Source organism: Malaclemys terrapin, chromosome 8 (assembly GCF_027887155.1).
Source record: "Malaclemys terrapin pileata isolate rMalTer1 chromosome 8, rMalTer1.hap1, whole genome shotgun sequence".
Taxonomy (NCBI): domain Eukaryota; kingdom Metazoa; phylum Chordata; order Testudines; family Emydidae; genus Malaclemys; species Malaclemys terrapin.
This window is the reverse complement of record NC_071512.1, coordinates 37,690,943-37,704,521: the sequence shown is the minus strand read 5'-3', so window position 1 is coordinate 37,704,521 and position 13,579 is coordinate 37,690,943. Positions and strand designations below refer to the sequence as shown.

General features: G+C 48.0%; 2 protein-coding genes across 8 annotated transcripts in view; both read right to left on the bottom strand.

Annotated features, from left to right (window-relative positions):
- LOC128841801 (protocadherin alpha-C2-like) overlaps positions 1 to 13,579 on the bottom strand; it is a 323,141-nt gene that overhangs the window by 149,867 nt on the left and 159,695 nt on the right. The window lies entirely within an intron of this gene.
- On the bottom strand, positions 2,301 to 4,773 carry LOC128841816 (protocadherin alpha-C1-like). The gene is made up of 2 exons (XM_054037253.1): positions 4,439 to 4,773; positions 2,301 to 2,490 (listed from the first exon to the last, which is right to left on the bottom strand). The coding sequence occupies exons 1-2, from the start codon at positions 4,611 to 4,613 to the stop codon at positions 2,390 to 2,392; spliced, it is 276 nt and encodes a 91-aa protein (XP_053893228.1). The 5' UTR covers positions 4,614 to 4,773; the 3' UTR covers positions 2,301 to 2,389.

Here is a 13,579-nt window from a genome sequence, read left to right as displayed (position 1 = left end):
TCTATATGAAGAGTGATGGAAAAGAATGGAATTGTTTACCTTAGATGAATAAAAGACATGATATAAGAATATTAAAATGGAATGAACTAGAAGGTAGATATGGTGGCTCTGTTCTCCTTGTGTCATAACACAAGAACAAGGATATATTCAACTCAATTAAAAGGTGCAAATTCAAAACTCATAAAAGGAAATACATACTGTGTGAAAAAGTAATTAGACTAAGGAACTCATTGTCAAAGGAAGTCATTGAGGCCAGGAATTTAGCAAAATTCAAAAAGGGACTGAAATGTTATATGGGTAACAGAAATATCCTATGTTATCAAACTTAATGACAACAACGATTTTGGAAATGATATTAAACATACTTCAGGGCTATAGCCAATCTGTAACTATTAGTGTTTGCCTACACAGAAAAAAAAGTGGCAGTGAGTCTCTGAGCACAGATCAATTGACTGTGGTGGAGGGGCTCAGTCTGCAGGACTAAATATAGCAATGCAGATTTTGGGGCTGAGGCGAAGCCTGGAGTCTGAGTTCCTCCTTCTCCAAGGATTTCGGAACCAGAGCTCCAGCCCCAGCAGGAATGTCTACACTGCTATTTTTAGCCTCACAGTACAAGCCCAAGTCAGTTGACCCAGGCTCGCTGCCAAGTCAGTTGACCCAGGCTCGCTGCCACGGGGACAGGGTTGCTGTGTAGACGTACCCTTAGAGACCAGGGAGAGACCCTTATGTGGGGGGAAGATTATTCCATAGCTGTCTACTGTGAGGCACTTACACCTTCATCAAAAGCATCTGGTACATGCCACTATCAGAGACAGGACAGTGGAGTAGATAGGTCTCAGGAGTGTTCCAATACAGTAACTTCTATGTTCCTACAAATGACTAGTCATTTTGTCACCTCTGTCTTTGGGTGTCCAACTGGAAACACCTTAAACATAGCTGATTTTCAGAAATTGGGTAATCAAACTAATAAGGCTCTTTTAAGTTGTCTCAGATTGGACATTTTGTCACTTTTAAAATTCTTAGCCATAAGCCATAAAGTCTAACTGAAGATACCATTCCTTTCTAGTGATTGCTGGTACAGTATACTGAAAATAGCCCAATATTTTGTGTATCAACCCAATCAAATTAATGAAAAGCAGATAAATGCATGTAGCTCAGACTAAAGTTAGTGCTTTTGTGATGCATAATTGCAAACTGCAGGTTAGTTTTGATTATAGATAAACATTTAGAACTTTTACCATCCTCAGAGCCTCTCAAAGTTATGCAGGAGCATTAATTAAAACTCATAAGACATCTCGCAAAAAGGTATCATCATTATTTTGCTGATTGGGAAACTGAAGCATAAGAAACTGGCCAAAGGTCACTGAGCAAGTCAGTGACATCCTAGTGACACCATTCTACTTTCTTGACTCACAGTCCTGTGCTGCAATCTAACAAAATGATTCCGCCTCAGAGGGAGGTCACTTGTATTGTGACAGGACCAGAAATTATTTTGAGTTTCACAAAATCCTCATATTATTTGTAGAAGATATAATTGAACTGCAAATCTAAAGCTTTGAGGGTGGAGCCTGAAGGAGCTGGGCAACTAATTCCTTTAGGTACCTTGGAAAAGTCACATTAGTACTTTAAAATATCACCTTTTCATATGACATTATTTTCTCTCTCACCATTTCCCTCCCTAAAGGGAAACTCTCAATAAGTGGAAAATTTTAGAATCTAGAAAGTTCAGGTGGCATCTCTCTTTTTTGGATTTTTTTTGTTCTCATGCTCTAGATATTAGATAGTTGAACTCATAAGTCAATTTACTTTTCACTTATTTCACAACCTCTTTCCATCTAATTGTTGTTTGGTGAACTTGTACATAGAATACATAGTTCCCTCAGCCTGAGCACCATCTGACTTTATATGGCATACTGTGTCCATGCTACATTCAAAGGTATTTTTTTTCTCGTATAGTTCTTCGGTTTAAAACAGAATTAGGAGATCCTGATTAGAATTATATTAGGCGATTTCATTTTGCTAGTGTTAACATAATGGCATCTGCTATCCTGTGATTAAATCATTTCCCTAAACTTCGCTTTTTTACAGGATTAGCACTGGAACCGCTGGGTAAGTAAATTTAAAACCAAACAGTCCACGTACCTTTAGGTTAAATGGGGATAATTTAAACAAAAACTACTTACCACTAGAATAGCATTAAAGTGATCGCTCTTCACCTTCCGGACTTGAACACAGGCCGTGGGCACTTGTAATCCTGCGCCACTGGAAAGATTTCCAGCGTCTCCATTCAGCAGTAAATTGTTATTGCTAGGACCAACACCCAAAGAAGCTCTGTACAAATAGGTCTGGGTCAGTTTGCCCACTCCTGAGACCTCCACCATGTCAGGTGTTAAATGAGATCTTGGGAGCATGCGCACGTTGAAGCGATACTTGTCATGCTCATCCACTGGGCAGCACCCTGAACAGCAGCCGCTGCGGGAGGGGTTCGTTCTGCAATGGAAAAACCTTGTGAGAAGAAGAAAGAGTACAAAGCCAAGGAACACAAAGGAAATTGAAGCGAGCGAGATGATCAAGTAAAGGTTCAGGCTAGTGAGCTGCTCTTGTCCCTCCATCCCGTCACCGAAGTCAGGGAGGGCCTGGGGAAGGGAGTCAGCCAGCAGGATGCCCAGGGCTACCGTGGAGGAGAGGGATGGCTCCCCATTGTCCTTCACTAGAATGACCACTTTGTGTTTGATGGAATCCGTGGACCTCATGGAGCGAGTAGTCCTGAGTTCTCCTGTATTGGGCAAAACCTTGAATAGGCTGGAGTCGGAAGATTGCTGCAGATGGTAGGAAAGCCACGCGTTCTGCCCGCTGTCCGCATCATCCGCCACCACTTTAGTCACGAGGTAACCGGCATCGGCTAACCTAGGGACTATTTCCACCGCGACCGAGCTGTTCCTGGCCCCAGGGTATAGGATGACCGGAGCATTGTCGTTCTGATCCGCGATGAATATATTCACAGTTAAGGCCGCACTCAGGGCCGGGGATCCGTTGTCCTTGGCTATCACTTGAAAATGAAAACTCCTGAGTTGTTCATAGTCAAAGGTGCTTTTTGCATAGATGTTTCCATTCTCTGAGTTAACGGATAAAAAACTGGTCAAGGAGCTGCCTGCAATGTCGATGTCCCTGAGCGCATAAGAGACCTGGCCATTCCCGCTAATGTCGGGGTCAGATGCTGACACCCGGAACAAAGATGCTCCAGGATGATTGTTCTCCGTCACAGAGATGTCACAGGACTGTCTGGCGAACTTGGGAGGGTTATCGTTCACGTCGGAGATTTGCACCAATACTGTCTTTTGGGTGACGATTGGCGGGGAACCAAGGTCTGTGGCGGTGATGGTGATGTTATATTCATTGACCAATTCTCGGTCCAGAAGTCCATCAGTGATCAAACTATAGTAATTGTCGAAAGAGGGTTTTAGCTGGAAGGGAATGTTAGCAGGGATCTGGCAAGTTACCTTCCCGTTCTCTCCAGGGTCTTTATCCAGAACACTCAAAAGAGCTATCACAGTGCCGGGCACAGCGTCTTCGGGGATGGGACTGGAAAGAGACCTGACTGTAACCTCTGGGGCATTATTATTTACATCAGTGACCTCCACCAGCAATTTAGCTGTACTGGACATTCCAAACGCACCTTTATCCCTTGCCTCAATGAACATCTCTAGAACAGATCTCTGAACATCTAGAATGCCATTCACTTTTACCTCCCCGGTCTGGGGGTGGATTAGGAATAGTCTCTGTAGATCAGCAGAAGTGCTATTGCTAAAGGAGTATCTGATCTCTCCATTTTGACCTTCGTCTAAGTCAGTGGCATGTACTTTGGTTACCAACGTGCCGTTGGGGGAGTTTTCCAAGATACTTGCCCTGTAGAGCGAATGTTCAAACGCTGGAGCGTTATCATTGGTATCAAGAACAGTCACAATGACTTGGGCGTCACCGGACCTCTCGGGATTCCCACCATCTTTGGCTGTAATTACAAGTCTGTGGGTGGATTGCACCTCCCTGTCTAAGGGCTTCTCCAACACCAGTTCGGGGTACTTACTCCCATCCCCGCGTGTTTGCATTTCCAGTCGGAAATGTTCGTTAGGGCTCAGAGCATAGGTCTGGACACTGTTGGTGCCTTCATCAAAGTCTTGGGCATTTGGCAGTGTAAATCGAGCCCCAGGAGATAAAAACTCGGCTACATTTAAGTGATATTCATTTAAAGGGAACCTGGGGGAGTTGTCATTTATGTCCTGTATTTTAAATTCCATTTTATAAAGCTCTAGAGGGTTTTCTAGCACAAGTTCGTAATTCAGAAAACAGGTAGTTTTTAATTCACAAACCTGCTCTCTGTCTATGGGCTCATTAACTGACAAAGCCCCGGTGCTTACATCCAAATTAAAATATTGCTTACTTGAACTGGTGAGCATGCGAAATTTCCGGAGTGAAAGTGTAGTTGCATCTATTTCTAAATCCTTTGCTATATTCCCAACAGACACACCACGTTCAGTTTCTTCGGAGATGGAATACTCTATTTGCCCATTCACGGTGTAGGAAATAAGGCAGAACACCATTAAATGGACCCGCATTCTTCCTTCCCTGGCTCAGCTCCCTGCAGACGGTTTCAACAGTAACATAATCCAATATCTCAGCAAAGAGCTGAAGTTACCACAGCAGAGCAAAGTGGTAAAATAGTAAAACAAAAAACAAAAAGAAAAAACCCACAAAATAGTTTTCTAAAATGTGGGAAAAGAGCATATGCTCTTCCTTATGCTCCCTGAAATCATCACCGGGTTATCTGCTGCTGAGCCAGCCACTGCCAGCTCTTTTATATTGCAGCTGGCTTTGCTATATGTGATCATGTGGATGGAAAAGATCGTCTATTACACTTGGGTACCTTACTGGTGGACAGCGCCACCTAGAGGTCTAACCGCTGTCGTGACAGCTAGTAAAGAACAGTCTCCGCCACAGCACTGGATTAAAGAAAAGTGTTAAAATGTTACAGAATAAATAGATCGTATCCTTCTAAATGCCCTCATAGAACATTTTGGAGCTATTTTTGAAAGCTGGATATGACAAACTTGGAAAAGACGCGGAAAATTCTCCATGCCGGAGATCCTGCCGATTCCGTACACATCTGGAACATAACAGCCAGCATTAGCAAGGGAAAACGCCCAAGCCATGCTGTCAGTACATCTAGGCATAGAAGTGACGTGTGAAAGGGAAGTAACAGCTCTCATTTAACAGAGGTCACCACTGCCCTAGCAAGCTCCTGGCTTAGCACAAAATTCTTCCGCTTCTTAAGATGCCATTTGAAAAACGTAAAAGTCATCTTTGTCTCTAACTAATTTCAGTGGAGTGGTTTTATTCTGAGCTCTTCCCGCCCACTTCTTTTTGCTAACTTCTGAGCTCACTTACTAATGTAAATGAACTTGGATTATTCAGGAGAAAGGAGAATGATCACCGCACTAAGATTCTGATCCTACGACCACTGAAATCAATGGCAAAGCTCCCAGTGACTTCAACAGACGCAGGATCAGGCCCTGAATTTCTAGCTGCACAACTCTTGCAGTTTGCACTGGGATCTGCTTCTCTTAACCGAGTTATGTGCAGGAGGGTAGGTGCCCCCATCAATACTTGCTTGTATGTTTATTAAAAGTGTTACAGATCTCAATGACCTTGCACTTTGCTCTGTAAATAAAGGGAGAGAGTGATTAAAACCGATTCGCGGGTGGCACAAAAACTATTTATTACTCCGAAAGCATATGAAGAAGTTACCCACCCACGTGCTTTCCTTAGGATGTTGGTCCAGTGGGAGAGCCAGAAAGACATCGGGTTCTAAGAACACAGAGTAGAGTCTGGATACAAGATGGGGTATGAGAGAGATCACCCTTAGCAAGACTCGGATCGCTTTCGCAGACTATTTTCCTGCAAGGGGACAGCTGAAATTCTGCAATAGTTTATGTGATTGGGCTGCCAGTTTAACTCCCCAGGCTAAAGGAAAAACCCTCGCTCCTCAGAACTTCTGACATTAATGATGTCATCAGTGATATTTTTACATTTTGTTTTTGTTTTGAGAGTTGACGTTATGGAAAACATGCGACTTTTGGATCCAATGACTCGGTCTTGAGGTATTTAGCAGGGATGACTTGAAGAGCTCCCATGGCTATGGCTACTTTGACATCAATCCATTGAACTCAGCTTATGAACTCCTTGCTCACATTGCTGAACTCTTCCTCACACTAGTAGCTCTGCTAAAATTAATGGGACTACTCGAGTGAGTAACGCCTCATCAGCATGAGTAACGAACGGTGTCACAATCTGCTGCTTAAAGTTGCAAACCTAAAACCAATCCTCTCTTTTAATTGAAAACAGCAGCAATGTAATCGAACTGATCCAAATAAAGAGCACTATTAAATGTTCAACTGATCCTTAGCAAAAATATTTCTCTTCCTTAAGAGTTAAACTGTCTTCACAACAGAAAAGCTGACGATAAAATAATATTTTAGCCTAAATGTAACTCTGATGTTCACTAGTTAATGTAATCTCTTGCCTCAGTTTCATTCACTGAGTTCTTTTCCTTTCTAGATATAAACTTGAAAATGAGATGGATTGAAAGTGCTATTTACCGTTAACGTTGCATTAAAGTTCTGCTAGGTTAGAAATACAACTTATGGAGAATGGATTCCAAACAGGCCATAAAACCACCGACATCCAAGAAAACGTCACTTCTTCTTCCCACCGGGGATTCGGGTGGTAAATAATATTTTGAAAGGTGGCCAATGAAGTCTTTACAGACACCGGAGTCCTAAGTAAGACATTTCTTCTGTACGAGACTTTTCTTCTGGGAGCGGCGCTTTGGTGCAGGTAGGACTGAAAAACACAAAACCAACCCGGAAATGGAAACCATGTTGCTGAATAAACAGAAGCTGAGACTGACTGCAGCACTTACTTAATTTCCTGCCACCTCACTAAAATCCAGAAGGACGTGAATCAGGGAAGAACAAGCCAATATTGACCGTGACTGAGGGTATGTCTACACTACGAAATTAGTTCGAATTTATAGAAGCCGGTTTTATTGAAATCGGTTGTATACAGCCGATTGTGTATGTCCACACAATAAAATGCTCTAGGTGCTCTAGTCGGCAGACCGCGTCCACAGTACGAGGCTAGCGTCGACTTCCGGAGCATTGCACTATGGGTAGCTATCCCACAGCTATCCCACAGTTCCCGCAGTCTCCGCCGCCCCTTGGAATTCTGGGTTGAGATCCCAATGCCCGGATGATGCAAAACAGTGTCGCGGGCGGTTCTGGGTACATGTCGTCAGGCCCCTCCCTCCCCCGTCACAGCAACGGCAGACAATAGATTCGCGCCTTTTTATCTGGGTTACCTGGGTTACCTGTGCAGACAACATGGAGCCCGCTCAGCACAGCTGAGCTCACCGTCACCATATATCCTCTTGGTGCCGGCAGACGTGGGACTGCATTGCTACACAGCAGCAGCTGCTAACTGCCTTTTGGCGGTAGACGGTGCAGTAGACTGGTAGCCTTCATCGGCGATCTGGGTGCTGGCAGCCGTGGGGCTTGCCTTTTGGCAGTAAATGGTGTATTATGACTGTTAGCCGGCCTATTACAAGTCGGGTCATCGCACATTAGCAGAGTCTTCCCTGAGCAGCAGCTCGTGCAATAGGCCTGAAGACCATCGTCATACACCGCCCCGTATTTGCTGCCAAGCACCCAGAAAGATGCCGAGGGCTATCAGTCACGCTGCACCGTCGTCTTAAGATGTAAAAAATAGATTTTCTCTGTATTCATTTGCTTCCCCCTCCGTCCGTCAAATCAACGGCCTGCTAAACCCAGGGTTTTCAGTTTAATCTTTGGGGGGGACCAGTCTGTGACAGTTGTTTGTGTCTCTCCCTGATGCACAGCCACCGTTCTTTATTTTAATTCCCTGTGCCTGTACGCCATGTCGTCACTCGGCCCCCCTCCCTCCTTCCCCTAGGCCGTCAGATACTACGTTTGCGCCACAGCTCGAGCCGCGAAGCGGTTCACGCCTTTTCTTTGAATTCTGGGTTGAGATCCCAATGCCCGGATGATGCAAAACAGTGTCGCGGGCGGTTCTGGGTACATGTCGTCAGGCCCCTCCCTCCCCCGTCACAGCAACGGCAGACAATAGATTCGCGCCTTTTTACCTGGGTTACCTGGGTTACCTGTGCAGACAACATGGAGCCCGCTCAGCACAGCTGAGCTCACCGTCACCATATGTCCTCTGGGTGCCGGCAGACGTGGGACTGCATTGCTACACAGCAGCAGCTGCTAACTGCCTTTTGGCAGTAGACGGTGTAGCATGAGTGATAGCCGTGGGGCTGGCAGCCGTAGGGCTGCATTGCACCAGCCCCTTCCAGGCGATGGTATATTATGACTGGTACCCGTCGTCGTCGTACTGGAGTGGCTGTCAATCATGGCCACCTGGGCAGACATGCTACTGTCTCGATGATGACGGTTACCAGTCATAATGTACTATTTTCTGCCAATTGCCCAATATTGTCTGCTAAGCACCCAGAAGAGGCCGAGGGCGATGCTGGGTGCTGGCGGACGTGGGGCTGGCAGACATGGGGCTGCATTGCTACACAGCAGCAGCCCCTTGCCTTTTGGCAGATGATGGTATATTATGATTGGTACCCATCATCATCATACTGGTATGGCTGTCACTCATGCTGCAGCGTCGGCTGCCACCTTAAGATGTAAAAAATAGATTTATTCTGTGTTCATTTGCTTCCCCTTCCTCCGTGAAATCAATGGCCTGCTAAGCCCAGGGTTTCCAGTTTAATCTTTGGGGGGACCATTCTGTGTGACAGTTGTTTGTGTTTCTCCCTGTTCCTGTACCTGTACGCCATGTCGTCACTTGGCCCTCCCTCCCTCGCTCCCTCCCTCCCGCCCTCCTTCTCCTGGTCCATCAGATACTACTTTCGCGCCTTTTTTCTGACCAGGCGCCATAGCTAGCACTGGGATCATGGAGCCCGCTCAGATCACCGCGGCAATTATGAGCACTATGAACACCACGCGCATTGTCCTGGAGTATATGCAGAGCCAGAACATGCCAAGGCGAAACCCGGACCAGGCGAGGAGGCGATTGCAGCACGGCGACGAGAGTGATGAGGAAATTGACATGGCCATAGACCTCTCACAAGGCACAGGCCCCAGCAATGTGGAAATCATGGTGTCACTGGGGCAGGTTGATACCGTGGAACGCCGATTCTGGGCCCGGGAAACAAGCACAGACTGGTGGGATCGCATCGTGCTGCAGGTATGGGACGATTCCCAGTGGCTGCGAAACTTTCGCATGCGTAAGGCCACTTTCATGGAACTTTGTGACTTGCTTTCCCCTGCCCTGAAGCGCCAGAATACCAAGATGAGAGCAGCCCTCACAGTTGAGAAGCGAGTGGCGATAGCCCTGTGGAAGCTTGCAACGCCAGACAGCTACCGGTCAGTCGGGAATCAATTTGGAGTGGGCAAATCTACGGTGGGGGCTGCTGTGATCCAATTTGCCAGGGCAATGAAAGACCTGGTGATAGCAAGGGTAGTGACTCTGGGCAACGTGCAGTCAATAGTGGATGGTTTTGCTGAAATGGGATTCCCAAACTGTGGCGGGGCCATAGACGGAACCCATATCCCTATCTTGTCACCGGAGCACCAAGCCACCGACTACGTAAACCGCAAGGGGTACTTTTCAATGCTGCTGCAAGCCCTGGTGGATCACAAGGGACGTTTCACCAACATCAACGTGGGATGGCCGGGAAAGGTACATGATGCTCGCGTCTTCAGGAACTCTGCTCTGTTTCGAAAGCTGGAGGAAGGGACTTTCTTCCCGGACCAGAAAGTGACCATTGGGGATGTTGAAATGCCTATCGTGATCCTTGGGGACCCAGCCTACCCCTTAATGCCATGGCTCATGAAGCCGTACACAGGCAGCCTGGACAGGAGTCAGGACCTGTTCAACTACAGGCTGAGCAAGTGCCGAATGGTGGTGGAATGTGCATTTGGACGTTTAAAAGCGCGCTGGCGCAGCTTACTGACTCGCTCAGACCTCAGCGAAAAGAATATCCCTATTGTTATTGCTGCTTGCTGTGCGCTCCACAATATCTGTGAGAGTAAGGGGGAGACCTTTATGGCGGGGTGGGAGGTTGAGGCAACTCGCCTGGCCGCTGATTACGCGCAGCCAGACACCAGGGCGGTTAGAGGAGCACAGCAGGGCGCGGTGCGCATCAGAGAAGCTTTGAAAACGAGTTTTGTGACTGGCCAGGCTACTGTGTGAAACTTCTGTTTGTTTCTCCTTGATGAACCCTCCAACCCCCCCCCCCGACCCGGTTCACTCTACTTCCCTGTAAACCAACCACCCCACCCCACCCTCCCCTCCCCCTTGCAGAGGCAATAAAGTCATTGTTTTTTCACATTCATGCATTCTTTATTAGTTCCTTACAGAGGTAGGGGGATAATTGCCAAGGTAGCCTGGGATGGGTGGGGGAGGAGGGATGGAAAAGGACACACTGCATTTTAAAACTTTAACTCTTATTGAAGGCCAGCCTTCTGATGCTTTGGCGATCATCTGGGGTGGAGTGACTGGGTGGACGGAGGCCCCCCCACCGTGTTCTTGGGCGTCTGGGTGAGGAGGCTATGGAACTTGGGGAGGAGGGCTGTTGGTTACACAGGGGCTGTAGCGGCGGTCTCTGCTCCTGCTGCCTTTCCTGCAACTCAACCATACGCTCGAGCATATCACTTTGATGCTCCAGCAGACGGAGCATTGCCTCTTGCCGTCTGTCTGCAAGCTGACGCCACCTATCGTCTTCAGCCCGCCACTTGCTCTGTTCTTCCCGCGATTCAGCCCGCCACCTCTCCTCTCGTTCATATTGGGCTTTTCTCATCTCCGTCATTGACTGCCTCCACGCATTCTGCTGTGCTCTATCAGCCTGGGCGGACATCTGCAGCTCCGTGAACATCTCGTCCCTCGTCTTACGTTTTCTCTTTCTAATGTTCACGAGCCTCTGCGAAGGAGAAACATTTGCAGCTGGTGGAGGAGAAGGGAGAGGTGGTTAAAAAGGACACATTTTAGGGAACAATGGGTACACTCTTTCATTACAAGGTCGCATATTTCGGCTTGCAGGCAGCCATCGTAGGCCACAGTGTTTTGGCTTTTTTAACCTTCTTAACATGCGGGAAAGGTTGCAAACAGCAGCGCATTTCCCATATCAAGGATGAATTGGGTTGTCCATTTAAAATGGGGTTTCAATGTAAAAGGAGGGGGCTGCGGTTTCCCGGTTAACATGCGGCACAAACACAAGTAAACCACCCCCCCCCCACACACACACACGATTCTCTGGGATGATCACTTCACCCCTCCCCCCCACCGCGTGGTTAACAGCGGGGAACATTTCTGGTCAGAAGAGCAGGAACGGGCGCCTCTGAATGTCCCCCTTAATAAAATCACCCCATTTCAACCAGGAGAGCTTTCTGGAGATGTCCCTGGAGGATTTCCGCCCCATCCCCATACACGTTAACAGACTTGCTTGCTTGCTTTTTTTTTGTAATGTTTACAAATATTTACAAAGTTACACTCACCAGAGGTCTCCTGTGTGCCCTGAGGGTCTTGGGTGAGTTCGGGGGTTACTGGTTCCAGGTCCAGGGTCACAAACATATCCTGGCTGTTGGGGAAACCGGTTTCTCCGCTTCCTTGCTGCTGTGAGCTACCTACAGTACCTCCATCGTCATCTTCCTCGTTCCCCGAACCGTCTTCCCTGTGTGTTTCTCCAGTGAGAGAGTCATAGCACACGGTTGGGGTAGTGGTGGCTGCACCCCCTAGGATCGCATGCAGCTCCGCGTAGTAGCGGCAAGTTTGCGGCTCTGCCCCGGACCTTCCGTTTGCTTCTCTGGCTTTGTGGTAGGCTTGCCTTAGCTCCTTAATTTTCACGCGGCACTGCTGTGTGTCCCTGTTATGGCCTCGGTCCTTCATGGCCTTGGAGATCTTTTCTAATACTTTTCCATTTCTTTTACTGCTACGGAGTTCAGCTATCACTGCTTCATCTCCCCATATGGCGAGCAGATCTCGTACCTCCCGTTCGGTCCATGCTGGAGCTCTTTTGCGATCCTGGGAGGACTCCATGACGGTTACCTGTGCTGATGAGCTCTGCGTGGTCACCTGTGCTCTCCACGCTGGGCAAACAGGAAATGAAATTCAAACCTTCGCGGGTCTTTTCCTGTCTACCTGGTCAGTGCATCTGAGTTGAGAGCGCTGTCCAGAGCGGTCACAATGAAGCACTGTGGGATAGCTCCCGGAGGCCAATAACATCGAATTCCGTCCACACTACCCCAATTCCGACCCGCAAAGGCCGGTTTTATCGCTAATCCCCTCGTCGGAGGTGGTGTAAAGAAACCGGTTTAAAGGGCCCTTTAATTCGAAAGAAAGGGCCTCGTTGTGTGGACGTGTCCAGGCTTAATTCGGTTTAACGCTGCTAAAGTCGACCTAAACCCGTAGTGTAGACCAGGCCTGAGAGAGCTGCTTCGCCATTACCATTGGCCGTCCTGGGTGCTCTGGAGTCAGAGGAAAGAGGCGCAGAACTGGGCTCAGTTGGCTGTAACAAATCATAACCGTCTCAAACATCTGGCTGAGCGTCCATTCAGTGCCACAGTTAGGATCACCAGGTAACCTTCTTGTGCGCACCACGTCCAGAGATACCAGATGTCCCGTTCCCAGAAAGGGAGTATCACTGCTGCGTTGTAATTCGGATCTACCACATAATGACCACATTTATGGAGCTCCGGAGCAGAGTTAGGCCGTGGCTGTGGGCTTTAACTTGGACTTGGGAACCCTGAAGATGCTCAGCATAGAATGGCGACTCTGGGGGGCGAATGGACACTTCAGACGAGGCAAAGACCCGCGCCAAGAGAGACAGACACTCCCAGGGAGGATTTTGTTAGCACTGGCGGGACGCCCAGCCAGTCCCTGAACAGTGATGATAATACTCGGACACTGTCTCACGGTCCAGAACCGCATCCGTACCTAGAGAGTGACAGTTCTTCACGTACCTTTCTGTTCCCAAAGACGTCTGGAATCCTCCAGCAAACTCTCTCCTTGATTCCTGAATCTTTGTCCATCACAGTAATGAAAGGCACCCTTCTTCCGGGCGCTGGGTAGGCACTGGGCTGAAAAGACAGGCGAGGACAATTTGGGGAGAGTTCCAGTTTCCCTCAGTTATCTCTACGGACACTGCAATGCCCGGACCTCGCTAACATCCGTCCCGTTAGAGTGGATGTGAAAATTGTATAAAGATGCAGGCGGTCAGAAGCTTCTGCGCATCTCAGCCTAACCTGCGCACTGGTTCAGACCTGGGTGGCTGAATCCGGTGCTCCTGCCGAGGCAATACGTCATTCCCCCAAGGGATCCGGCATAAGGCAACTGCTGTGGCCGAGGTGAGTGAAATGCCTTCAGGAACGCTGCCCCGACAGTAACCCGATCCACACACTGGCTGAACACCGAGGCGTTGTCACCAGCACCCAGGACA